This window comes from Vidua macroura, chromosome 1 (genome assembly GCF_024509145.1).
Source record: "Vidua macroura isolate BioBank_ID:100142 chromosome 1, ASM2450914v1, whole genome shotgun sequence".
In the NCBI taxonomy this organism is placed as follows: domain Eukaryota; kingdom Metazoa; phylum Chordata; class Aves; order Passeriformes; family Viduidae; genus Vidua; species Vidua macroura.
In genome coordinates, this window is record NC_071571.1 from 63681982 (window position 1) to 63707224 (window position 25243).

Here is a 25243-nt window from a genome sequence, read left to right on the forward strand (position 1 = left end):
GGTTCAACAGCTGACACGAAATGCCTTTCCATATGTAAAGCTCTGCCTTAAACACACAAGGGACACAAAGAAAAAAACTTTGTACTTTCTTTTTCTTTTGTCTAACAGTAAATGGGTAGCGTTGAAGTGCTGGATGCTTAAAAAAATGCAGTTATAATTTTGGATCCAAGCTGTGAGAACACTCATTGGAGACAACTGTTCTCCCATGGGTTAGCCTTGAATAAACAATCACAGCTCTGTGTGATATTAGTTCTTAACCAGATTCTAGCACTGAGCTGTTGCCTCGCCATGGTTACTTGCCTTTTAAACCAATGTTTCTTTTCCTTCTTTTTTGCCAAGATTCTTGCTTGCTTGGCAGTGGCTCGTTCTCATTTGAACTTTTGCCCTATTTTAATCTCCACCAAATTTTTGCTCTAAAAGAACCTTTTCACTGATATCTCTTTGTTGCCCTGAATTTCTTTACTGTGTGTGAGAACTTACTCAGGGACATGGCTTATGGGAAAGAGCCCAAGTGACTGTCTTCTTCTGAGTATCCAGCAGCTGGCAGACATCTGTGAGATTAGAAAACAAAGCCACAACAGCACAAGACAGTAGCCACTCCCAAAACAAAATTAAATAGGAAATAAGGAGACACACAAACTAGCAGGTCATTCATTTGGAGATTTATTTGTGCTTGTCAGCTCCTGAACTTGCCTCACTCCAATTCATCTGAGGATAACATCATTAAAACCCATGTAAGAGCATCACTCTAACACACGGGATTCCAACCCCTCACCAGAATCCCTCACTTGTCCTGTTCCTCTGGAGCTGGCAGAGCACTGGGGTCCCATGGACCATAGTTAAAGCCCTAAGGAAGAGGAACACACCTCTGGTTGTTTTGAGGCAATTCTCCAGGCAACCGAGAAGAAACAAACCAACAGCTTCTATAACAAAATCTAAAATTTCTCCTTCACAAGAAAAATATGTCATCTTGAAATATCTCGACCATTTTTCTTTGTTGTCTTTTGTGGAGATTCTTAAATGAGAAAATTAATGGGAACTTGCTGAAGGCCCTCTCCAGAAATTTCTAGCCACATAGCTGATGAAAATTATTTCCATTGCTGAAAAAGAAAAAAAAAACAAACCCATAGCTTTGTCTTAGTTGCTCATTCAGCTTCTTATTCCTTGGAAAATGTCACTGTGTGGTTGCTTAAAGGAAAGGCAAGTAAGTATATGTGTATAACATACATGTGCTTATGTGGATGCATACATACCAATGTACAAAACCACAACATAAGTATTTAGTACTAACAGTTGGTTTTGGTAAAATCCATTTTCTTACCAGAAGGATAACTTCCAATTTTCCAGTGTTAATAAAACCACTGTTATTATAATTTATTAATCTCTCAGTCTTGGCTGTATCATTTGGGCTGAATTTTTTAGCATAAAGTAAAACACAGCTTAAGCCTGTAGGACAACATACCCCTTTGGTGTGCTGTATGTAAAATGAACCAGAGTAACATCCTGCTGGGATGTGCACTCTGACAGACAAACAAGAGGCCAAGGATTCAGTCATCTGTATTCACAGATTGATAAGGAGTTGTGTACACAGACTTACCTAAGACCAACTTCTCACAATTTAAAATTTTCTAACTTTCATTTAAATGTAGGAAAACCAGCAAGTTACAGCTTTCTTTTAAAATATAATCTTACTAATACTGCATATGTTAGAAGATTTTAAATGCAAGCTACTAAAAGTATATCCTTGTTTGCTTTTATTTATTAACTTTTAGAGGGAAATTTTCTTCACAGTAGCAAAATCAATACTCTGACATAAAATTTCTAACAAGAATTTCCTTTCTCATACAATTTTATTGGCAATTTAATTTTTCATCTCTATTGAAACAGTAAAATGTAAAAACAATGCTCCTTTTTTTTTCTTGTAAAAGGTCTTTATTTACTTTAGAACCCAAGCAGGCGGTACATGTTCAGCTGAGTTCAATCAATTTCTGCATCTTTGATACCTCTTCATTTGCACAGAATCCTGGCTGACAGAAAAATCACTAGCTAATTGACTAGAGTACACTTTACATGCAAGTGTTGGTTACAGTCTGCTTTGCCTTGTATCCAAGTTGGAAGTGGGCAAAAGTGCCTCTGAACACAGCACTCTACTGCGCAGAATCCAGCTGTCACCTTAGGCAATCTACCCCTTAATGCTTAATATACAAATTCCTAGTTGGATCCAGGTGAATTACTGTGCTTTCTTATTGCATATGTACAGCAGCAAATCACTGCACTACTTTGAGCACTGAGGGGAAATTAAACGGCTCAGTGTGTCACTCAGTCTGAGATGGGAACACAGACATGAGAAAGACAAGGGTCCTTTCCAGTCCTTTGCCACAACAGAGCAGGAGACAGAGAAGGAAGGCTGTTCAAAGCCTTGCATACATAGTAATGCCTTGCTTCATTCTAGGCTCTCCCATCTGATGATTCCAAAACTATTTGTATAGCTTGAGTCACTGGAAGATGCCAAGACAGACATAAATATTATGCCAATGTCATGGCAGTGAATGGGTATGCAGCCAAATTAGGTAACTTCAGTCCAAGACTCACACTGAGACGCACATCTAATACAGCTCCGGCTGTGTTTCTTATGCTAGAACAGGTCTTTCTGGTGAATGGAAGCCTCCTTTATAGGAGCAACACCAGAACAACACTGTGCCTTGCAGAAATGCAGATGGGAGCACACACACAGCCACACTCTGTCACCGACTGCGTGGCTCCCACCAGGTAGCAATTAGCACAGAATGTGCACCACAATATGCAGGCGCAATAATCCTTAACTGCTGGCAAGACCCCTCATCCAGCATCTCATGCTGTTCTGGTTTTCAGTCAGACTTGCACAGCCAGGACTGCCTAGGCTTTGGGAAGGGACTTCTCCCCGTACAATGACAACTTTTGTCCCGGTGCAGAGTGTCACTTTCCCACACGGAGCAGTCCCTTGATCTGTGAGTAGTGCCTATGACTTTTTCAGGAACCACTTGCAAAGGAGAGTGCAGCTCAGCAGGCCCTTTGTAAATGTGTGGCCATGACACATTCATTAGTAACAATGACCTCTGTAATCATTTGCAAAGTCTTTGGGCGTCCATATTTAAAAAAAGTGCTGCTATGCCAAGCCAATGGGAGAAAAAATTGTGCCGTGGTTGTGGCTTTAAAACTGGGACTGTGAAGCCTTATTTGTATCAAGGGATGAAATAACAAGTCGGAAGAGTGAGAAAACTTGAAAGGAAATAGGCTTAGGGAAACAGAAGCTGGAAGTAATCAATAAATCATAGAATAAAGTAAAGAGAAAGAACCTTTAAAATGCCCAGCTTAAATGTCAAGAGTATTAGAACAAAAGAGCTCAAAGCAGGAGAATGTGTGACAGGAAAATATGCTGAAAGTCTGGGAGAAAGTATATTCACTTCTGAGCATGAAAAAAGTACAGTGAACGAAGGGCAGCAGAGAAAACAAAGAAATTTGGCAGTTCTGTAAGTTCCTCTTCTTCATATAGTCTGAACACACAGGATCAGTGTTATTGTTTCTGGAAGATTCTGGGGAATAAAACTGGGTTAAAAAAAAAAAAAAAAAAACATCCCAGCAGTGGAAAAGATCAATTTTAAAATTTATAGAATGCTGGGAATGTGTTATCTCCTATGCATGAAGGTATGCCATCAATATTGCAGAGTAATAGGATCTTGCTTACGTCATATTACATCAAAAAAGAAACAGAGCCAGGGTGGAGTTGGTCTTATATTTATCCCTGGACAAATTCATTCAGCTAAAATTTAGGGTTTTTTCTAATGACTCTCTTTCAGTGATGCATTTAATCTTACACAGCTGCAGTCACACATAGGTCTAGGTATATGTGTCTGCCCTACTGAAATCAGTGTATATATCCATATACTTCAAGTTCAGCTGGTACTCAAAATATTTTTCCAAGCTGGAGACTAAGTGCTGATGGATTATCTAGTTAGCTATAAATTGCATTGTTTCTTCTGGTTTTGGCTACTGGCTCAAAAACAGATACCTATTCTGTTTGAAGCAAGCTACAATAACTGTTATTCATGTAATATAATAGATTCTTCTGGTACTACACATGTTGGACTTTGTGAAACGAATTTTTTTTGTTCAAACGGGGTTCGCAGTCAACTGAGCAAAGGGTGCTTATGCTCATCTTAGCTGAAACCTGTATGGAAAGGTTTGCTGTACCTTGAAGGGCAAAATTTGGGAATAGATCCTGTCATAGACACTGCTGGGACATGTGTGTCCAGTGAAAGACAGACAGACAAACTTCTGGCTCTGTGCTTTGGGTGATGGGCTTCCTCAAGCATGGAAGATTTTAGGGCATGTGCAGCTGTTGTGCCACAGATCTGGGCCACAGCTATTCTTAAGTGCCCTGGTGGCTCCAGCCACTGCACAGGGCTTTTGTTTGGGCCAAGGGCCAAATAGATACTCTTTGTAATATGTGTGCAGTCAGGACACAGTTGCAGTAAAAAGTCATTAAAAACCACACATATTTCTTGTTGTGAGACTAAAGCATCACCTTAAAACCATGTGGACCACTCAGGCAATGGCAGAGGAGAAAAAGTACATTGAACTGGTTCTGAAATACTGTCAGTTTAAATCAGGCAGAGGTATTTAATAGGGAGAAGAAAAGCTTCTCTTAGAGAAGCTTAGTCCATTTTAAAAAGTCTTCATTAAACTATCCTGCCCTTCTGCTGCATGCACATAAATGACAGTACTGATGTGTAACAGTAATGTCAGCAGGTAAATTGAGTGTTAATGGTTGTGTTAATGTTTCTGAGCATGCCCCCTATAAAAAGGAGATGTTTCCAAAATCCTGATGTGTCTGACATGAGTAGAGTGCTGAGTCAGGGAAAAAAAACAACTTACTGCAAGCACTCATTTGACAGCAAAGGATTTTGTGGTATGCCTCAACAAGACATTTAAAATTTCACTCATAATTTTATGAAATGTCTCTCATTTAAGCTGTCAAAGCCTGACAGGCTTGTTAACAGCATCAAGGGGTGAATGGTCCTTCATCTTCTTGCTCTTGCTCAACTGAATGATCAATGAACAAACTAAAGCTGACAGCTGCTGCGAAGATTTCCAGAATTAAAGGAGATGCAGAAGATGTGTTCTACTCCTCCCTGTCTAATTCAGCCTAAAGAATTTTATATTCATTTCAAGAAAAAGCTGGAAAAGCAAGAACAACAGTAACTTTAATCCTGTCTTTAAGTCCAGCTTTTCTGCCCACTCCAGCAAGGCCCACTAGACAGGAACAAGGCAGGGCAGTTCATGAGACTGGGGTCCACTAGTTATTTTCTGTTTCCAGGGTCGTCTTCTACCAGGAATCCTGGAGCTGAGACCCCATTAATGGAACAAACATGAAAGGCTATCAGAGTGTCCCCAGGATTTACACAATATCTTGACAAATTTTACTGTAAGAACAGCAAAACAAGTATTTTTCTTAAGTAATTGTCCTTCATTAAAATGCCAGCATTTTTTGGATGACGTTAGCTCTCACGTTAACTTAACGTCTTCAGTCCATGTCTGTTTCCCCAAATTTTCCTGTAAAAAACGTAGTGGCACACATGAAATACAATGATTTTTCACGGCATATCAATACTTGCTGAAAGCCAATTTTGACGTTCAAGATGTACTTGAAACCTCATTCCAAGAATTAATGAGGGAACCAAAGCATGTTACACGAACAAACAGCCAGTCAGATTGGCTGAATTTTGAACATTAGGTCAAGATTACAATAAACCAGGTGAATGACATGCAAACCAAGAGTGACTCCAATCTCAGGATGTGGAATACACTGGGAGGACACACAAAAGGACGTGGGGAACCTCTGCATAGCCTGCTCAGGGACATTTTGTGATCAGGAAGTCAGACATCATTAAATAAATGATTCCTTAGAAGTTATCCAGCTCTCTCCTATCAAGCCAGAAAAGTCTACACTGCAGTTATTACATGCTTGCCAAACTGATAAACTTCAATGATGAGGTGACAGGCCTGGCATATTAGGGGAGAACAAAGGGCTTCATTTCTCTCAAGTTTGGCAGGGCCTTCAGCATTGTCTCCCCTAACACCATTTGCATAACACTCAGCAAACTGATGAACTGCATAGTAAATAAAAGGACAGTGGACTGTCAATTTACATGTGGACTGTAAACTGGCAGAACTACCAGGCTCAAAGGCTTGTGAGGTGGCTGGCATGTCCAGCTGGAGGCCAGTCACTTTTTTACTGTGAAGGTAATTGAATGGTTGAATAAATTCCAGAGAGGATGTGGAGTTTCCCTCTCTGGAGACATTGAAAGCATCAGTGGACACAGCCCAGAGGACTGAGCTCTAGTTTACACTGTTTTGAGAAGGGGAGTTGGAGTAGATGATCTCCAGAGATGATCTCCACTTTAGCCATTCTGTAATTCTGTGTCAGCCCCATCTTAGTCTATACCTTGAAGGTATTGGCATGCCAAATGTTTGTTGCTTTTATTCAAGGAATGGCACCATCAGTCAGTGTTTTTACAGAAAGTGTATCAGTTTATTGTCATTTCCTTGACATGTAAGCTGAATTTGCAACTCTATTCCCATCCTTATTTTTCCCATTTCTTACTTCAACTTTGCAGAGTGCTCTCTAATGAATAAAGCCTATAGAGTATCTTACACAATGAGAAAAGGGAAGAACCGATTACCCTTTATTGAGAGAGAGTCATTTTGAAATCTGCATTTGTTACCTAGTTCTGTTGAGTCAGTACAAAGCTTTTCTTTGTTGCAGAGTGGTTTGTCTGCAGTGTGTACCACAGTGTCGTTTGTAAGCATGCCATATATAAGGTCCGGTATTCCTATCCTAGGGTTAGCAACTCTGCATGGTGCCACAGTCCCAAGAGAAACTCAGACATGGAAAGCCACTTTCAGGAGCTCCATTTTCCTCCTATTTTGTAATGCCATCTATGTCTGGCAATCACCAATGGTGGATATTTCTTTTGTGCCTCTGCCTGCTCCTCCTGTATCTATATATAATGCAAAAGAGTAATTTCCTAATCTACACTGTGCTGTTTTACTACAGACAGATGCAATTTCTAACTGCAGTGGTAGGTCTCAAATCAAAGATATATCTGTTTCCCCTACAGTTTTAGGACTTGGGACAATGCACAGACTGGACTCTTAATGCCTCAGTCCTGATTCAGATGTTCCCCTGAACCAATCGTTTTCTATGTCCCCCAGGGCAGATGCAACACTGCCACAATTGTGACACCTCATGCCAGTTCTGAAAAAAATTGCGTGGCTGCTGCAAAGAGATCTCAGCTAGCCACCAGAAAAATATCTCACTGAACTTCAGATAGAAACAAAATTGACACATGCTTGGGGATAAGAGAGTGGCACATACAGCAGGGGAGAAAGAAGTGCTCGTGAAAGACTTCAGAGTGCAGGGAATTCATTCTTGCTGATGAGAAGGCCTTGAGGAACTCAACCTAAAAATTGCATTGTTGTAAGAATGAGAAAAAAAATCACTCATTACTACAAAAGCATCACAGGGCCATTCAAGCACATTGAAAGCTTTTCTGAAAACATGCCTTCTGGTAAGTTTTTGAGCTACAGGATTTTTTTTTTTTAACTTTACATTTCAATTTTCCCCACCATGTTTCCTGTTATTTAAGTTCATTCTAAATATACATATATAAATGCAAGTATAAATATGTGTATGTATGCATGTGTGTATGCAAGAATATAACCATATGAGCATACATTTATTTATTTGCATCCTGTGTGCATGTGTCCAACTACTATAGCAGAATTCTTCAGATGCAGAAATGTTTTGCAATCCATTAATTTTTGCCTTCCTCCTGCACTTGTTACACCAGCACCAACTAACTTACAGGGACTATTTCTAGTGCAGTGGTTTACAATTGAGGTAGCACCAAGCTCAAAATAATTTTAGGCCAATATTTAGGCAAAGTTGTGAGCTAAATCAAGCACAGGGCATGTGTATTTGTATATGAGGCTCATCCTGCCCTGCACTGCTGCCCAGCTGCTAAGTGAATCGTCAACCATAATCCCAGAGTGAAGAACAATGCTGGGGAGCATGGAGACAGGGTACTCTTCAGCATCTAACAACAAGCAAGCCGTGCTGCTTGCCAGTGCCTGATGCTGATTATAAGCATCTCTGTTGGGAAATGGAGATGTGGCTACATAGAAAAAGTTGGAGCTAAGCCCCTCTGAGCAGGGATGCCCCATCTGTTCCCGAGAACCAACCTGCCCCATCCAAGGCTTCGGGGCAGCACAGGACTGAAACACTCCTGGGAATATCACTGGTGGGCAGGGAATCGAACAGGTCACTGAGTCCTCTTCAACCCACCCAGAGCATGTGCTGAAGTTAGTCACTACCAGTAGCTGCTATATTTATAGAGGGATGTTGTAAGTTTGACGTAAGACACGATTTGTTTTTTCTGTACAGCAGGGCAAAGGTGCCTTTCTCCTCCCCTTCTTCAGTTTTTGGATAAACCCTTACTTGTTTTCACAGGAACATTAGCTCAAATCTGCTGCTACTGTGCGCAGCCGATAAAACTATTGCTTGGAAAGACCATATGTCACAGGGAACTACTCAAGAGGCATAAAGCCCCACTTTTTGCCAATCCTTTAAAGATACAATTTTATGCTCAGTTAAAATGGAAAAGAGCATTATGTTTAAAGATAAACCCATTTATTGTGCAGCCGCTTTGCTAAATTCTGTCACCAAATTACTTGTTAGTAAGACATTTGGACTGTCTTTAAAAAAAAAAAAGTTGTTGCACATCACTTTCTCCTTGTTTATCAGTTGCTATGACAATGCTAATGACAATATCAACACAGACAAGGACTAAAATCTTTTACTAGAGACAAGAAAAGGCCAAATCAATTCTGAAGAGAAAGTTCCCTTTATTAAAATACTTCTTGTTACCCTCCTTGACCCAGATAGTTGACCAATATTCAGGGTCCCTACAGGTTGTTTCTGTTTGGAGAACAAACGGATGAGGGAGTGAATTGAGCTTTTTAATGTGCGCCTGTTTGTTTAGAAAGACTGTACACAATGTCCCGTTACTCTGGGCACAGCGGGAGTCAAAACAATAGTCAGTGTTTTCTCTTTTCACACTTTCAAGCTTCTTTTGAGCCACAACTCAAGTTATCTCTCTCTTAGGTTTCTCTCAAGGTCAGGCTACAAGGGTTTTCCTTGCTGGCTCTGGCGTGTCCTTGCTACTTGCTATGTCTGCTTCTCTGATGTTTCTGCTGTCACTTTCTGAGTTGCTCCATTTCATCATATGCCACCTTGTCCCCAGCCTTTGCAGTTGGATCCTGGAGAAGTGCCTCAGCCCCCACAGTTCAGCACTGTAGGCATGTGTGCCACAGTACGTAGGGTGCGGAATGTTACGGTGCAGCACCTGGAGCCTCAATGAGGATGTCCCAAAAAGAAGGCAGTTCTTTTCCTAGGGAAAAGAAGCTTTCTCACCCACCATCTTCCACAAGGTTTCATGGCTGACTTTCAGCATAACACCGAATTTATTTCCAACAGTGTATTTTTGCTCCCTGTCAGATCACTTTCTCCACAGTAGTGCTATAAGGTGGGGGAGCAGAAAATATGTTACTATTTCCTAACAAAACAGCCTCTGATGCAACTATAATAAAGTTGTGAAAAAGTCCTACAGGAGTTAAACAGATTTGACAGCATTTAATTTTCATAAATTTAGGGCCTGATCCTGCTTTGCTTTTGCTAATGAGTACTAGGGGGAGATAATGCATTATTTTTTTCAGACAAACTAAAGACAGAAATAATGCCCCAGCTCAGCAACAAAAGACAGGTGTGGGATTGAGGTGTTGGGATGTTTTTATGGCCAACAGAGGTAATTTCAGCATTTCTGCTCTGGGTTAGACCCACCTTTGCTGTGACCAACAGATCTCCTGTCCAGGCCCGACTGAGATACACAGACACTGCCTCTGGCAGTAGCTCTGCTGCTGGCCACTGGGGCTCTTTGATTGCAACAAAGGTTGCATACAGCATAATCTCCACTCAGACAGGGAAATATATTTGATTTTGAACAGCAAAAACTCATAATAGCTGCATTTTCTTTTGCTTTTAAGGAAACAGACACCAGCTGTTTTAATTTAGCTCATGTTTATGCCAGGGCTATTAACATGGCCCATTCGACACATAAGGAAACTGCTTCTAGTTGTTCTCAGGCATGACACATCTCTAGTTTTCATATACTTTCTTTTTATCATTTTTTCCATAAACCCAACTTCCCACCTTCATATTTATGTAGATGATGGTCTGTGGTGGGTTCAGTGTAGACTCTGAAAGATCCTCTGGTGTGACCTCACAGACCTATAACTTTGGAAACAACTCCTTCACTACCGCAGATGAACTATAATTTTATGAAGGCCCAGCATCACAAATGATGTCTTTGGCCACATTCACAGCAGCAATATAATACTTTGGCACTGATGAAACTGCCAGAAGTTGTCCTTCTAGACTGTGTTGCCACCCATTAAACTGGGGTGGGCATGGGCCTGGTGAACTTCATGCCATGAAAAAAACTCTGAATTCAATAGAACCTAATTTAAATGGAACGTCATATGCCAGAAGAGAGGGAGATTGCACCTTTAATTAAAAATCTCAGGCTATTCACTCATGCAGCCAGTCCTTAATCCCTAGGAAATGCCCTTTGCTGAGACCATTATTTCTTAATTAATAGACAGTGAACAGTATATATTTGGTTTAGCCTTTGAAACATATATTTTGTATAGCCTTGGTGAAAAGGGGATGAGTTTTCTCCAAGCACTGTAGAGGGTAAACATCTCTTTGCATGAAGCATCCTGTTATGGGTATATTGTATGTAAACTAAAGTGAATGATTCTGCTGAGCTCTCAGCAGAAGATGGAGTTTGGAATAGTCATGTCTTCTGAACACAGGTTTTCTGAACAGTAGGAAAATGGATTTGGATGTCTACAACTACTGTTGTAGAGTATTTGGATTTGGAGGGCAGAGGGGAGGGGGAGTAATTAATTCTCACCTTAGAACTTCGAAGGAAACAGTTCAAAAAGTTCTAGTAAGATTGTCACAATAAGATTGCAAAAAGAGGCATTAGGTATTATCAGGTTAACAGGTTATTAATTTCTTACATTTTCAATAAATTGATAATCACTAGCTCAGAGTCTTAGAAAAAGATCTCCCCTCTCAAGCAAGTATCTTTAACAATCCACTCTACAATAATTATTCTCTGTTATACTCCCAGAACAAGGATTTGAGAACTCGTCACTTAACCCTAAACCTGTGGAACAATCCTAGATTTGTACAAACTGGTACATGTCCCAGTCTGATCCAGGCCAGAGGGGAGCACTCAAACTTATTTCTCTTGAACCTGCCATGTGACTGCTCTTTATGCTGCCTGTATCCTTACACTGACCTTTTGCTGGCTACAAGACAACAGTCAGCATAAAGCTGGGTTTTGAAGAAAACCCATTAAAATTTTTGGAACCAGTGCAAACCCAGTGTCAGCACTTGCAATACAAGTCTAGCTGAGATATATTTTATGGCATAGAGAGAGCACTGGAACTGGACTTAAAGCACTGAGCCACAGCCTCAGAAGCATGCTCTAAATATAAGGCGATTACCTTATGAGGCCATTTTGCCTCAATCTCTCCTTTTGGATATGTTCCACTTTGCTCACAATGCTTTCACATTCACTGAGTCAGAGAGTATGGGACTAACTCTTCAGCACAGAATGAGGCACTTCAGTAAAGTAGAACAGCGTCAACAGGAGCAACAAGCCACCTCCAGCCCCACAGCACTCACTGACCTGCTTAGCCACACATTTTTGGAGGAGGACTTGTAGAGGAGCACCTGAGGAAACAGATATCCCCATCCCCTTACTCTAGCTGAGACCACTGACCATGAGGGAGGATAGTTCAGTCTCATCCTGTCCTTTCCTACCCAGCCTGCCACGTGTTGCATCCTGCTCCTTTCCAGCACAAGCTGTAAGAGCTCTGTGGCTCTGAGCCAGTGCAGCAACCCCACAGTGAGGTTCCAAACAGCTCACTGCACCCTCCTGCCTGTGTCCTGAATCCTGTCTGCATCCTTACTCTGTAACTATTTTGTTCTGTTTATGGCACCTGGCTTAAGGCTGACAGCTACCTTGGCAGGCACTTTCCCCCTATCCTAACCTGACTGGTAGCACTTGACTGACAAAATTCACGTATCAGGTCAGGATCTCCTTTGTGCCACCAGCAAACATGCTGTCAGGGTTAGTTTAAAGCTCCACCGTGTTTAAAGAGGCCAGATAGGTGTTTTATTCCTTCCTTCATCCTTCCACTCTCCTCCCTTTCTATCAGGAATACCGTTTGCAAACCCTAATGTTTGCACCAGTTATTATCAGCACACTGACCTGGGACTTGCCATCATCCCTTGAGAGCAATCCTACCCTCAGCTTTTTTAGGAGTGAACTAGTTCCAGGTTTTTATTCGGTGACATATTCTCAGTTTTGCTCTTGCTGATCATAAGCAGCTTTTTGGTGAAAATCAGCACTCTTGATACTTAGTTAAAGCCACCTCTTGTTTAACCCCACAGGCCAATAGCCTCCTTAATCAAAGGCCTGAACATTAGGATAGACTGAATAGACTGTGTGTAGTCACTAGTTATAGCAATGCCTTTCTTTGGGAGTAAAATATTAACATATCCCTGTGGGAAAAGAAAATTCTGACTTGATGATAGCATTTCACACTTTCTAAACAAAAAGTGAGGTAGAGCAAAATCAGGCCCTTGTTCTTTTGCTTAGCTATTATTCCTGACTAAAAGTGTCTGCTCAAAAACTCACTGCAAAGTCTTTTTACAGTCCCATATGCTTAAAATTATTACTGTTTTGAAAAACTGACATCAGCTGCTTGTGCCCTGCTTTGCTATCTACAATCTTCCAAAGACCATTTAGCTAAAGTCCTGGAAACCCCAGTTGTGTGGTACATGTTTTCTCTCCTCTTTCAGAACAGTTCAATTATGCCACTTTTGAAGGGTTTGATATTTTGTTCCTATACTGATTTAGAAGCATCTGCTAATAAATTGACAGGTTGTGACACCTTCCCATAATTTTAGAGCTTTTTCACCTTAGCTACTGAGTGCTGCTTTTATGGTTTCAGAAGGCTTTTTGTTCACACAGCTTCCATCTTGAGTAGCTCATTGAATGGGGTTGTCAAGACAGCTATGTTTCATGTACGTTTTTCCTGGAACTGAATTCAGTGTTGCCTATAAAATTATAATTCCTCTATCTGCAGCAGGTTTCGTTCTGCAGTGGCTAGCTTTTGATTTCTGTGATTTCTCTCTTGCTAGCATCAAATCTATTTTAAATACTTTCATAAGGAGATTGTTTTTATTGGTTGCACTTGAAATTCATTTTATTCAGTATATTACCCTCTTTTATTATACACCTAACAAATCTAGGCTCATCATTTGCTCTGTGCTGTGCCCAGTGTGTTCACTGGGAATAGAATGTCTGAATATCTGTATCCAGCAAATGGAAAACCAGTTGTCATTAGAGCCTTGTTACTGCTCTTTAACATTTGCATTGTGGCACTACTTGGAGGCCCTGGCGAATGAAGCCCTGTTGAGCTTGGATCTGTGAGTATGTATATGAAAAGTGAGCATGTACTCTAAATAATCACTGGCAGATGAAATAAGTCTTTGCTAAATGTAGCTTGCCAGCAACGTAGTTTTTCTTCGTATAAGATGTGAACCCTTGGATTTTTTCTGTCTCCAGTAATGTGTCATTACAGTGAGGCTTTTTTTTCTACTTTTGGTTGGCAGATTGTTGCTCTATGGCTTAATTCTAAGGGAGGTCAGTGAAAAGTAACTAGACAAGCAAGCCTAATATCAGTCTGTGGGTGTAAACTGGTCACACAAAGATTAATATTTGCTTTAGTCACAATAAAAAATAAAATAAAGAAAAAAAATTTAAAAAAAAGTGTGGAAAACCACTAATTTAAAGACTTGACACACTGTCTTTGTAGGTCATTGTTTTAAACTTTGAAATATTTTTTGTTTTCCCTGTCAAATAACAAAAGACAGAAAGTGATTGAGAGCACTGAACAAGGGTCCAGAGCAAAAACATCAAGTAAAAATGGCAGGCACAGGTAGGGTCTGATTTTCTGGTTGTGCATGACAATGTTTGAACTTGGGCATACAGAAGAGGTAATCAATTAAGAGCAATCCACTGATTCTTTCCTAGGGCTCACTGAGACTTACCTGATGTCCAGAAGTCTGAAATCTGTGCTAGGCATGTGTCTTTTCCTCAGCCTTCTTCCATAAGTGCACCTACAATTATGGAAATGGAAAACTGTTTGCTGGGACAACGGATGAGACACAGCACCCATTCAGCCACTTTTCACCTGGGGACTGCTTAGGAAGGAAGTCTGAAAGTCAGGCAGAACACCCAATCCTTTTGAAAACCAGACATGACAAGAGCTGGGATCTCTTTCTATCAAAGACTGCTGACAATATAGTTCAGAACAGGGAGGGGAGAAATAGTTAATTTTTCACAAAATTTCCTATTTCTAATTGCAAATTCTAGACACATTTTAAAAATCTGAATGTTATTTCAAAAGCTAGTTTAAAATGTTATATTAATGGCCAAGTTTTATACAGATATTTTCACACTATGTCTTCACATATTCATAACTAGTTGGTGCTCTGTGCAATATTATTACTTATGTAGTAATAGGGCAGTTGAAAAATAGTTTAATTTTACTGGCATATCACTAAGCACTCCTGCTATCTGGCACCAAAACAACTGCAATACTTATAAATCTCCTATTTGTTTTGTAGTGAAATAACATTGACAGCCTCAGCATTACAACATAAACAGGAAGCACTCTGTACTAAGAAAGAAGACAGTTATACTAAGTGGATACCATTATCTGTCACTAATTTATCTGTTACAAATTGCTCTTAATAATTTTTTGAAAGAACACTTTTAAAAAATGTAAATAAAAAAGTGAAATTAAAAAAAATCTTTCTCATCTCTGAATTAGACTTTTAAAATTACTATAATTTCTGCTTTTTCCTAAATTAAAAAAAAAAAAAAACCTTAACTATTTTCAGTGAAATATAAAATCAGAACTTCCCCTAGCTACAAAGAAAACAAAGACTTTCAGTAGCATGTTGCTGATTTTGTTACAAATTTTGTGTTTGGAGAATTTTTTGGTGGTACCATAAATAATAGCTTACATTCCAAATACTTCCTTTTTTAATTACATGCCAGGACAAATTCTGATTTTATTATGCATTAAGCACTTATGCTAGCTCACAGGTATTTTGGGGATACTATCCATCATAAAACTGGGGCAGATTTTGCAGTCTCCTATTTCATTCTACCTTCCCTTTTTTTAATGACATATTAAAAGCATCGCCTTAGAAACATCACAATATGATGAACTGTCACTTGATTTTTCACTTTTTTCACACCTAAATTACTGGACAAAGACTTTAACAGTAGACCTCTGGTGAATTCCCTTCCAAAGCACCAATATGGATAAGTTCAATCACACTCCATGCCAGACAATTTGGATAAGTTTTAGAAGAAGCTGAGAAGTTGTTTCTTGTTTTGGTTTCTATTACACTTCTATGCGGTATATAAGTTATTTATGCTATTTATTCTGATGCTTTATTAAATCATTGCACTTTCAGGTTTTTTCTTGGTTGTTTGACCTTGTATGATACTTAGCACTCAAGAGTGGTGTGAGAAGGGACATTTGTATCTTATTTTGTGTTTAGAAGGGGGAATTCTGCTTTGGCTCTGTTGTGACTGTTGACAAACACTGACAAGGGCAGCCCTGGCCGGTTAACCTTTTGCAAAATTATGCCAAACCAATTACAGAAATCTGATATGAAGCACTCATCTTCAGCTTCCCAGTTGACAATTACACCAGGTTTTTTTCCCCACAGTATCTTCCTAAGCAAGCACATCAGTACAAGATACCTCGCTTGCATATCTTGATATTTTGCACACCTTTTCTGCTAATATTTCCTTCTCTCACCACCTACAACTGTTTCCCCAATGTCAATATATATTTTGTAAGATCTGTAAGATGGCTGAAAACCCCCACAACCTCCAATTGCTATTTGCGATGTGATTAGACAGGTCAAGTTTAATTTCAGCACCATGCATGAATCTGTTATCCAATCATCCTAATGATACACTACTCAAACCAGCAGTGGGGCTGAGGATGAAAAGAAAACCTTGATTATAAGTTGTCTGCCAATGATTGGAGTTTGTTATGAAAGAACACTAACGCAATCATCCTTGGCTGCCTTTGCCAAAGGTAGGGAATGTTCACATCTCTTCATTGTCACTGGACCTGGAGCTGTGTGACAGATGAGTAAAGGTATGCCAGAAAGAATGCAGCATTGCAGGAGGGACTGCTTTTCCTCAGCATTAAGGCAAAGGTATACACTTAATCAAATCAGATTTAGGAATATTTTAAGAAATATTTTATTTTAAGAATACCATCTTTCCAAATATTTTAAGAAAATACCATCTTTCAGATAGAAGATATAGCCCCTCCTCAGCTGAATATTGCTCTCCAGGTTACATAATCCAGCCTACTGAATCAAGAAACAAACAGTGGCAGTCCCAGATAACTTGTTTTGGTTTGCCATTTCATCAGTAGTTGCACGTGTTTGAGGCACTCCCATGTTTAGTGGAAGATGCCTCCTTGCAGGGACATAGCTTCCTGGATGGCATACAAGCCTTGCTGCACACCCTGCCAGGGCCTGAGCATCTCCCAGCAAACAGCCCTCCAGCCAGCAAGATGTGCTCCTTGATAAGGGAGGAATCACTGCCAGATCAAGACAGCAATGGTGAGATGCAGGAACAAGGTGAGTCAGCACAGGCAGATCAAAACATCCGCACAGCTGTCACATCTGCATGCTAAAGTTTCTTGCAGGGAACTGAAATAGCTAGAGAAGGGAACGCTTTGCCTCTAGTTTTCATAATGCCACTCCAGAGCTGCTCTGTATGCATGCTTTGCCTCTTTGAGACTCTTTGGAATGTCTGTTATCCGTGGGAAAAAACCCTTTCCCAATACAGACTATAAGCAGAGGCACCAGAATCAAGCAGGAACATTGGAACACTTGTGCTACAGTGAACTAGAGCCTCTATTTGTAGCTGTCCTGTGACTGCACCTCCCATTCCAATTTTCAGAATACCTCCTTGTCCTTAAATGTGCCAAACACAAAATTTGGCACTATGAGCTGACTTCTGTGAAAACATAAATTGACAGATTACCTTCTTTTTTAAGAAGCCCCACTTATTCCATTTTCCCCAGAGCCAAGCGGTGGTGTGCAGTCATGCAAGAATAAAACACACTCTCTTTTAAATCACTTTTCATTTCTGTGTTGGGGTTGTCCTGGCTATATAACCTCTGAGCTGCTGGCAACATGGTCTTTTGCCCACCCAAGCTCTACCCACAGCAAACCACATGGGCCACATTTATGAGAAAAGCTCAGCCCTCAAATACAGAGGAGAGGAATCAGACTACTGCTGACTCCAGGCAAGGACCTGCCAGGGCTCCTTCCATGACCTTGAGCAAAATCACAGAATTATAGAATTGTAAAGGTTGGAACTCATCTGTTATCACCCCAGGTAAAACAGGCCCCAATACCCTATATCAGACACCTGAGCAAACCTAATCATCTCATAATACTAACTCTGTAGTTTTACTTATTTCATAGAGTCATAGAATGCTTTGGGTTGGAAGGGACCTTAATGATAATCTAGCTCCAACCCCTCTGCCATGGGCAGGGACACCTTTCACTAGACCAGGTTGCTCAGAACCCCATCCAACATGGCCTTTAACATTTCCAGGAATGGGGCACCCACATCTTCTCTGTCCAACCTGTGCCAGGGCCTCCACATCCTCACAGAATACATTTTCTTCCTAATAACCAATCTAAAACCACCATCCTTCAGTTAAAGCCATTCCCATTCCCCCTTGTTCTACCACTATATGCTGTTGTCAAAAGTCCCTATCCAGCTTTCTTGGACGCCCCCATTACGTACTAAAGGTACTATAAAGGTATTATAAAGGAAGATATTGTTAAGTCTCCTTGGAGCCTTCTCCTTCCCAGGCTGAACAACCCCAACTCTCTCAGCCTTTCCTCACAGGAAAAGTGCTCCAGCACTCTGATCACCTTGCTGGTCCCCCTTTGAACTCCTTTGAACAGGTCCATGTCCTTCCTCAGCCTATTCTCAGCACTCCCAGCTACTAATACTTAACAACTTACTCTCCCTACAATATTTACCTACAACGATGTGGCAAAAAACTGACTGGGGAAGAAAAGAAAAAAGAAAAAAAAAAAGAAAAAAAAAGAAAACAGACAAACAAACAAAACCCAACAACCAAAAAAAAAAAAAAAAAAAAAAAAAAAAAAAAACCACAACAAAGACAAAGACGTCCGATGTCTGAGCCTGTAACCTCTTTTCCATGATAGGGCGCGGGGGAGGATAACCCACACCACCTCAGTGCTGGAGAAATGTTCCGCCCATTCCTCAGCCTCATCCTGCCTCCCCCTGACAACAAACACCTCCTCAACACATCAAGATTCCCGCAAAAACACCCCGAATGAGAACTGCTCTGGTGCGTACTTGAAATCGCTGGCAACGAAGGGATGTTGGGCGCAAGAGGGACATTCGGGGCAACGAGGGTGCTTGGGGCAAGGAAGCTGATGCGGAGCTTTCTCCTCAGGCCTTAAGGAAAAGAAAGAGCTTTTTTTAACAGGGAGGGAGGTATTTTTTTTATTAAAGGTAAGGGATGGGTCCTGCCCGTCCTTCTCGGCGCAGCCCCCGCCGCCCCCCGGCCCCTCAGGCGGCGGAGGAGCGGCCGCCGGGCGCCCCCTGGAGGTGGCGGGGGGCGGCGGCGCCGGGAGAGCGGCGGGGCTGGGGCGGCAGGGCTGCGGCCCTCCCTCGTTCGGCAGCTGGAGTAGTAGTAGTAGCACTAATAATAAAAATTAAAACAACGAAGCCGTCGTTGTTGTTGTTGCTGTTGCTGTTGTTGTTGTTGTTGTTAGTTTACTGAATTCACCAGTAATCGTTGCGTGGACAGCCCCCCTTTAAAAGTCAAAAGGCTGCGGAATAGGAGCCAGCCGGACAGGGCCTGTTGTCTCCCGGCATGGCTTTCCCAAGGAAAGCGGATCAATGCCGTCCTCCTGCAGGCAAAGTCGGATCTGCGTGGGCTTTGCGCGCCTGCGAAGCGCAGGATTGCAGGATCGGGGCTCTGTGGCCACGCTGCTTTTGAAGATAATGGACGGGAAAGGCCAATCTTGTGGTGTGTGTACCATGGTGACTCGTCCAGCACTGGAAGCATTGCCACTGGCCCTCCAGGCTCACCTCAGCCTGCACCCTGCAAAGGAGATGTGTGCTGCGACGGAAAAAAGGATCTGCAGTCCCTTGTTCGTGTGTTAAACAGCATCATGGAGTGGCTGACCATAGGAATAGGTCACAGCTAGACACATTGGTGGGTGGTGAAAAGCTAAAAAGAGTCTAGGCTTCATCATATAGAATGTATCTGCAATATAAATAAATAAGGAGGAAAACTTCCATTGTCTGGCACAGGCTAATGATGAGGATTTAGGCTGTCATAAGCCTCTACAGTTTTCTCCAGTCCCACAGAAGTGGGACCTCCAAACATATCTCAGGGATTTCTGATTGATGAATTTCTGGTTATTAGTGAAGTCCTGGCTATCCAGGCTATGAAGAGTGGACACTAGGTCTGGAATTAACATGTGGAGGGAGTCTTAAGAGCAGTGTACCCCCTGCTTTTTCTCTTGCTTTGAAGATGTGCTACCAAATCCTGCTCAGAGCAATGTCTGTGTTGCCTCAGTCTTCAAATCCTATTACAGGTGATTAAAATAATCTAGAGTTAACAAATTCCCAAATCACCCTACCCAAGTCCTTGTATGAAAGAAAGGGCATCATTTCCGACAGACTGGATGTGGAAAAATTAATTTCCTGGCATCCAAACATAAGAACAGCCATGCTGGTTGAGACAAGTCCATCCAGCCCAATAGACTGTCTCAAACATAAACAACAGCTGATGCCTGGGGAACAGCATAAGAGAGGGGTAAGCACACAATGATAGTTCCCTGGCATGCTGTCCCAAACTCCAGCAAGCTGTGGCTCAGGGACTTCCCTGAGACAGATGTGGTATCTTTAAATTTAATAGCCCTTGATGGATTTTTGCTTCCATGAATTTGTGTAATTGCTTTTTGAACTCATATCAATTTTTGACATTGCAGCATCCTGTGACAATTAGTGGCACACTCCAACAAAGCAGGGTTTAAAGAAGAGCCCTTATTTTGTTTGTTTTGAACAGGCCTCCTAATAATTTCATCTGATGCTCCTAGTTCTTGTGGTATGAGAGTCAATTACAATCATTCTCTATTTGCCTTCTCGGTGCCATTCATGATTTTACAGATTTCTCTCATGTCCTCCCTCACATTTTGATTTTTCAGATATGTATTCTTCATCTACTGTGAAATCCCAGTACAGAAACCATGTCACAGCCTGGACCTTCCTCTGGCCCTAGTGTTACTGTTTTGGAGCTAGCAGACTTGAACAGCACCATTTTCAGGTGTAGACACATCAGATGTATTTATATCAGAATGCAGCAGTGTTTATAGCTTTGTTTCTTCCATACTAAAATTTGATTTACTTTGAACACTGCTGAGAATGGATCTGGCATTTTCATAAATATGTCTAGATTTCACAGCTCTTCAAGGATTTCTTCTCTGAGAGCTAACAGTGAGTCCAGCACCCTCAGCTCTGTATGTAAAGTCTGCTTTGCCCACTGTCACTACAGTACACATATCTATGTGTACTATGTGTTGCCTTTTCTCTGTTTTATCACCCAATTACTCAGTATCATGAGATGATGTTTTTGCCATGTGCCATGTTTCTGCTACCATAAATAACGTCGTGTCACCCATAAGTTTGCCACCTTGCTGTTCAACCCCTTTCTAGCGTATGAGTCTGGCAGATGGGTTTGATACTTACTTAAGATCCTGGTGATATTAGAAGGGTGCAGGAGGAGGAAGTAGTGGGCAACTATTTCTCCTCTTTCCATCAGCACAGCTTGCATGTCACCTAGATTCAGATTGAGCCAGCTGCTCCTCAGGGAGGTGCTGGCAGGCTCTTTTTGACCCTGCAGCACATTTGGAGGGATGCTGGTGCAGGCTGTCCATCGTGCACAGGGCCAGCTGTTCAGCTGACACAACCAATTTAACGGCTGGAGACGAGGAGCCAGCCATCACGGGCATGGGGACAGCTGACATGGAGGTGGGGTGGCCTCAGCTGGACACAGTGATGGAGACAGGTGGGGTGGCCAGAACAGAGTCCATGGGGCAGTGCTGGGTTGAGGGTGAACCTGCAGAGGCAGTGCCCATTCTTTGCCCACCTTGTGGTGGTGTCATCGTCATTCCGTCCACACAAGCTGACAGGTATGTTTGTTATTAATAACAAGCAGGACTTTCAGAGGCAGGCCCCTGCTTCCTCGCTGCTTGTCAGTGCCCAGCACGGCCGGTCAGAGCGTGCTGTGAGCGCTGCTCACACAGCCAGAGCTGTCCCCGGTGTGTCCCATTCCAGCGTGTCAGCCAAGCGTTTAAGACACCTGCTTCTTTTCGCTCCTGTGCTGGCCACAGACTAATAGGGACAAACGGGAAGAGGACCTAGCAGAATGCAGAAAATAATCATCCTATGCCAAAAGGGAATGTATGATCAAAACTACAATGGGCAGGCAAGCAGCGAGGCAGTGACCCGAGGCAGTGCAATGTGTCAGGAAGAGAGAGCAGCAGCCCAGGGACAGCAACAGCCCAGAGCCTCAATTTGTAATGACTGTGTGGACCACATGCCAAAAAGTCTCTCCCTACCTCCTTGCTCCAGAGAGCTCTCCTAATGCTCTTAGCCACTTGGACATCACAAGAGAAAGAGCCTGCATGTTTCCAGCACACAACCAAAGGCATTTGCTTAAGCAAAGCACTGCCGAGCTTCAGCACTGCCGAACCTGCCTCTGACTCGGAATGCTCCAAACACCTGTGAGTCAGACGATGGGAAATTCTCCCTGTCTTCACAAGCACAGATGAGTTTGAACCTTCTGGGCATTTTAGCAGTTTACCATCTGCACATATAACCTTTTTTTCTGAGCACACTGAAGTCTTGTAGGAGGATGTTAAATCCAGGAACCAAAATAAGGAAACATGTTTACACCTGCTACATCTGTTCAAGATTTTCCAGCCTCTATTACACTTTTGACTTTCACATTCCCCCTCCTCCTCCTTCCTGTTTGGTCAAATGCCACCATGTTAAAAACAATCCTGTATTTTTTCCCCTAAGTCTCACAGACTTTCTATCAAATCTTGTGAAAACTTACAGCATATGAAAGAAGCTGTGAAATGGTCTAGCAACAGAAGCAAGTGCTGGCTGCAGTCTCTCTTCCTTATCCAGGATTTTCAGATACTGGGATTCACTGTGAACAAAAATGACATTAACTACATGAAATATGGTGATTTTAGTTTTTTTTACTAGAATGAAAAATGAAGAGTCAAACTATTTCTGAAACAGATTAAATCTTCCAGGAAACCAGGTACAATAAAAAAAAAATTAAAATAGATTATAAAAAGTATTATAGCACACCAAAAGGCAGCACAAAGAAGATCTCCATTAGCAGATGCCCCAGTCAATTATAACTGGTTTGCTGTAGAAGAAAAAACATATTAGTATCTCCTGTCAGAGGTGATCTGTTTCACTAAAAGAATTACCTGTATGATTGCACCTACTGCCAAGTCAGACCCATAGATATGAAACATTTATGAAAAAGAAAAAAGATTTCTCACTTGTTGGGGGATGATAGCAAAATAATTCTACTGAGCAGCATTCAAAGTAAATTTATTTTCATAATTTTCACCAAATTTTATGTTAAGGTTTTTACTGGAAACATTATAAAATATTTTTCAGTGAAGCAAGTACTTTGAATAAAATTAATTCAAGAGTGTCCAGCAGCATTTTTAAAACCATTCAAATTAAGGTATTGAAAAAGAGGTTGAAAAATAGAGCAAGAGAAGCAAAAAGTATTGGATAAATTCAGATATTTTTCTCTGAGTAATCTGTTTTTTTTCTAATGACTTTTCTCTTGGAAAAAAGTCATTTACATTGGATTTGTAAATATGTGAGCTGGATTATTAATAATATGGGCAAAGTGGTGGTATTGGGAAAAATCCTCTTCTCCCTGTCATTTCCTAATAAAGCCCAGTTAATGGAAGACAAATGTTTTCACGGGTCAACAGGTAACTAAGGAGAGTGCCGTTTAGTGATTGTGGCATATGATAGGGGCCTCTGTTTTTTTGACTTGCTGTGGGATGCTTGTGTGAAGCATGCTTCCTAAAGCAGTAAGAGAAATTAACAATATTAAGGTCAATATGGGATGAATTTGGGAAGGTTTGAGGCAAGTCCTGTGGTCCTAACTCAGGCAAATTCTCACTGACAGGTTTTGGCCAATACAATCTGCAGGTGTCCACTTTCTTTCAGCATTTAGCCCAGTATTCAACCAGAAGAAAGCAGTTCAGTAATTCATTAGGATATGATCATGCCGGGCTGGTTACTAATTGTTCAAAATACCATTGGAGGCACTCCAGGATGCTGCACAGCACTCCACAGCTGGCAGCCATGGTACACAGACGGGTATGCCACCCAAATAGAGCTGAATAGCATGAGAGCCACAGGAGGAAAGCAAAAATCCCTTGCTTCCAAGCCCATGGGAACCTTCTTGTGTTGTGAGGAGGGAGCTGCAGGTGTGGGGAGCTGTAGGCAGGATGAGTGCAATGCGCAACCCCACTGCCTCATGCCAAAGAGAAATGTTAGCGGCAAAATAATTTTACTCCTGGCTGTCAAATGGGAGCTGCGGGGTTCCTCTCCTAACAATGAAAGGCAGACTACTGTGCATTAACAGCCCTGCCGGTGCACAAAGTGGCCTAGCCTGTTATTAAACTGTACAGCTAAAGCTGTTGTTCTCCACTTAGCTGAAAGTGAGTTACCATATTGCAGGTCCCCCAAGACGTTCCCTACCCTTGACATATCCTCTCCCTCGCATGAGTGGTAATGACTGGGATCAGATCCCTTAGGCTTCTGCCTGCACTATTTTACCTTGCTTTAGAGCAGCTTTTTTGAATAACAGAGATCTGGTCTGTCCCCTCTCCTCTTGTCTGCTCTCCCCCGTCAATTCCCCTCTTTCCCCCAGCCTTTATTCCTGAAACTCTTTAGTGGCCATAAGGATCTTTCTCTACAACAAATACAGCCAAGATAACTCAGCTGTCCTCTAAGAAGGTTGCAGGTGGGGTTTCCCTGCACAGCATAGATTGGATTTTAAATGTATGCAAATAAGCATTTGTGTGCTCGACCCATGACACAGAAGCATCAGGATTTACTTGCTGATAGTTTTTTCTTGCACTTTTGAATTCATGTTTGCAAATTTGGCTCTGAAATTAACAGAACTGCAGTAATAATGTAATTCTGACTTCCTGGGAATTTCACAGCCATACTGAGTAAGAACTTGAGCCTAAAAAGCTGTACAAAGGATACACAGATTTAATTTGTTATACACACATATTTTTTTAGAGGAAAAGATTTGCTTAGTATTAGTCTGACTTCCTCAGAATAGACTGGATGGCCTTTACATACAGCCATACAGCGCCATAGCAGATAAAATCAGTCCTTTCCCTAGCAGCCTGTTTGTGTCACCACCTGGCTTTGCTGGTTGTGTATATGCAGTCTTTATCTGTCACTTTTTCCAAGGCCAGCAAAGTAAACTCACGCTCCTGACTCATAGCTCCAGATGGATTCAAGCTCAAGCATACTGTCCCCCTGGAATTTGGCATATGTAGATTTATATGCCCTAATCAATCAGGCTGATTTCAGTTAATCCTAATCGTCCTATTAGGGTTCCCAGATAGCAACAACAGCAGCTAGAAATCCCCAAGCAGCCTAATTGACTTCATCTAATTACATTCCTTCTTGAGATTTCCATTAAACTACCCCCTGAATTCATTACAGTGGTTGGCTGTAGGTTTTTAGGGCTTCTTAAAAAACATATGCAGCTATTAGGATAGCTCAGTTCTAAGGAGCTGAAGTAGTTACTATATATAAGGGCT

General features: G+C 41.5%; 1 protein-coding gene across 1 annotated transcript; it reads right to left on the bottom strand.

Annotated features, from left to right (window-relative positions):
- Positions 1-1066: 1066 nt before the first annotated feature.
- On the bottom strand, positions 1067-19384 carry LOC128805775 (proline-rich protein 2-like). Its single transcript, XM_053974714.1, has 4 exons — positions 19196-19384; positions 18693-19021; positions 14294-14362; positions 1067-1100 (listed from the first exon to the last, which is right to left on the bottom strand). The coding sequence occupies exons 1-4, from the start codon at positions 19382-19384 to the stop codon at positions 1067-1069; spliced, it is 621 nt and encodes a 206-aa protein (XP_053830689.1).
- Positions 19385-25243: the final 5859 nt, after the last annotated feature.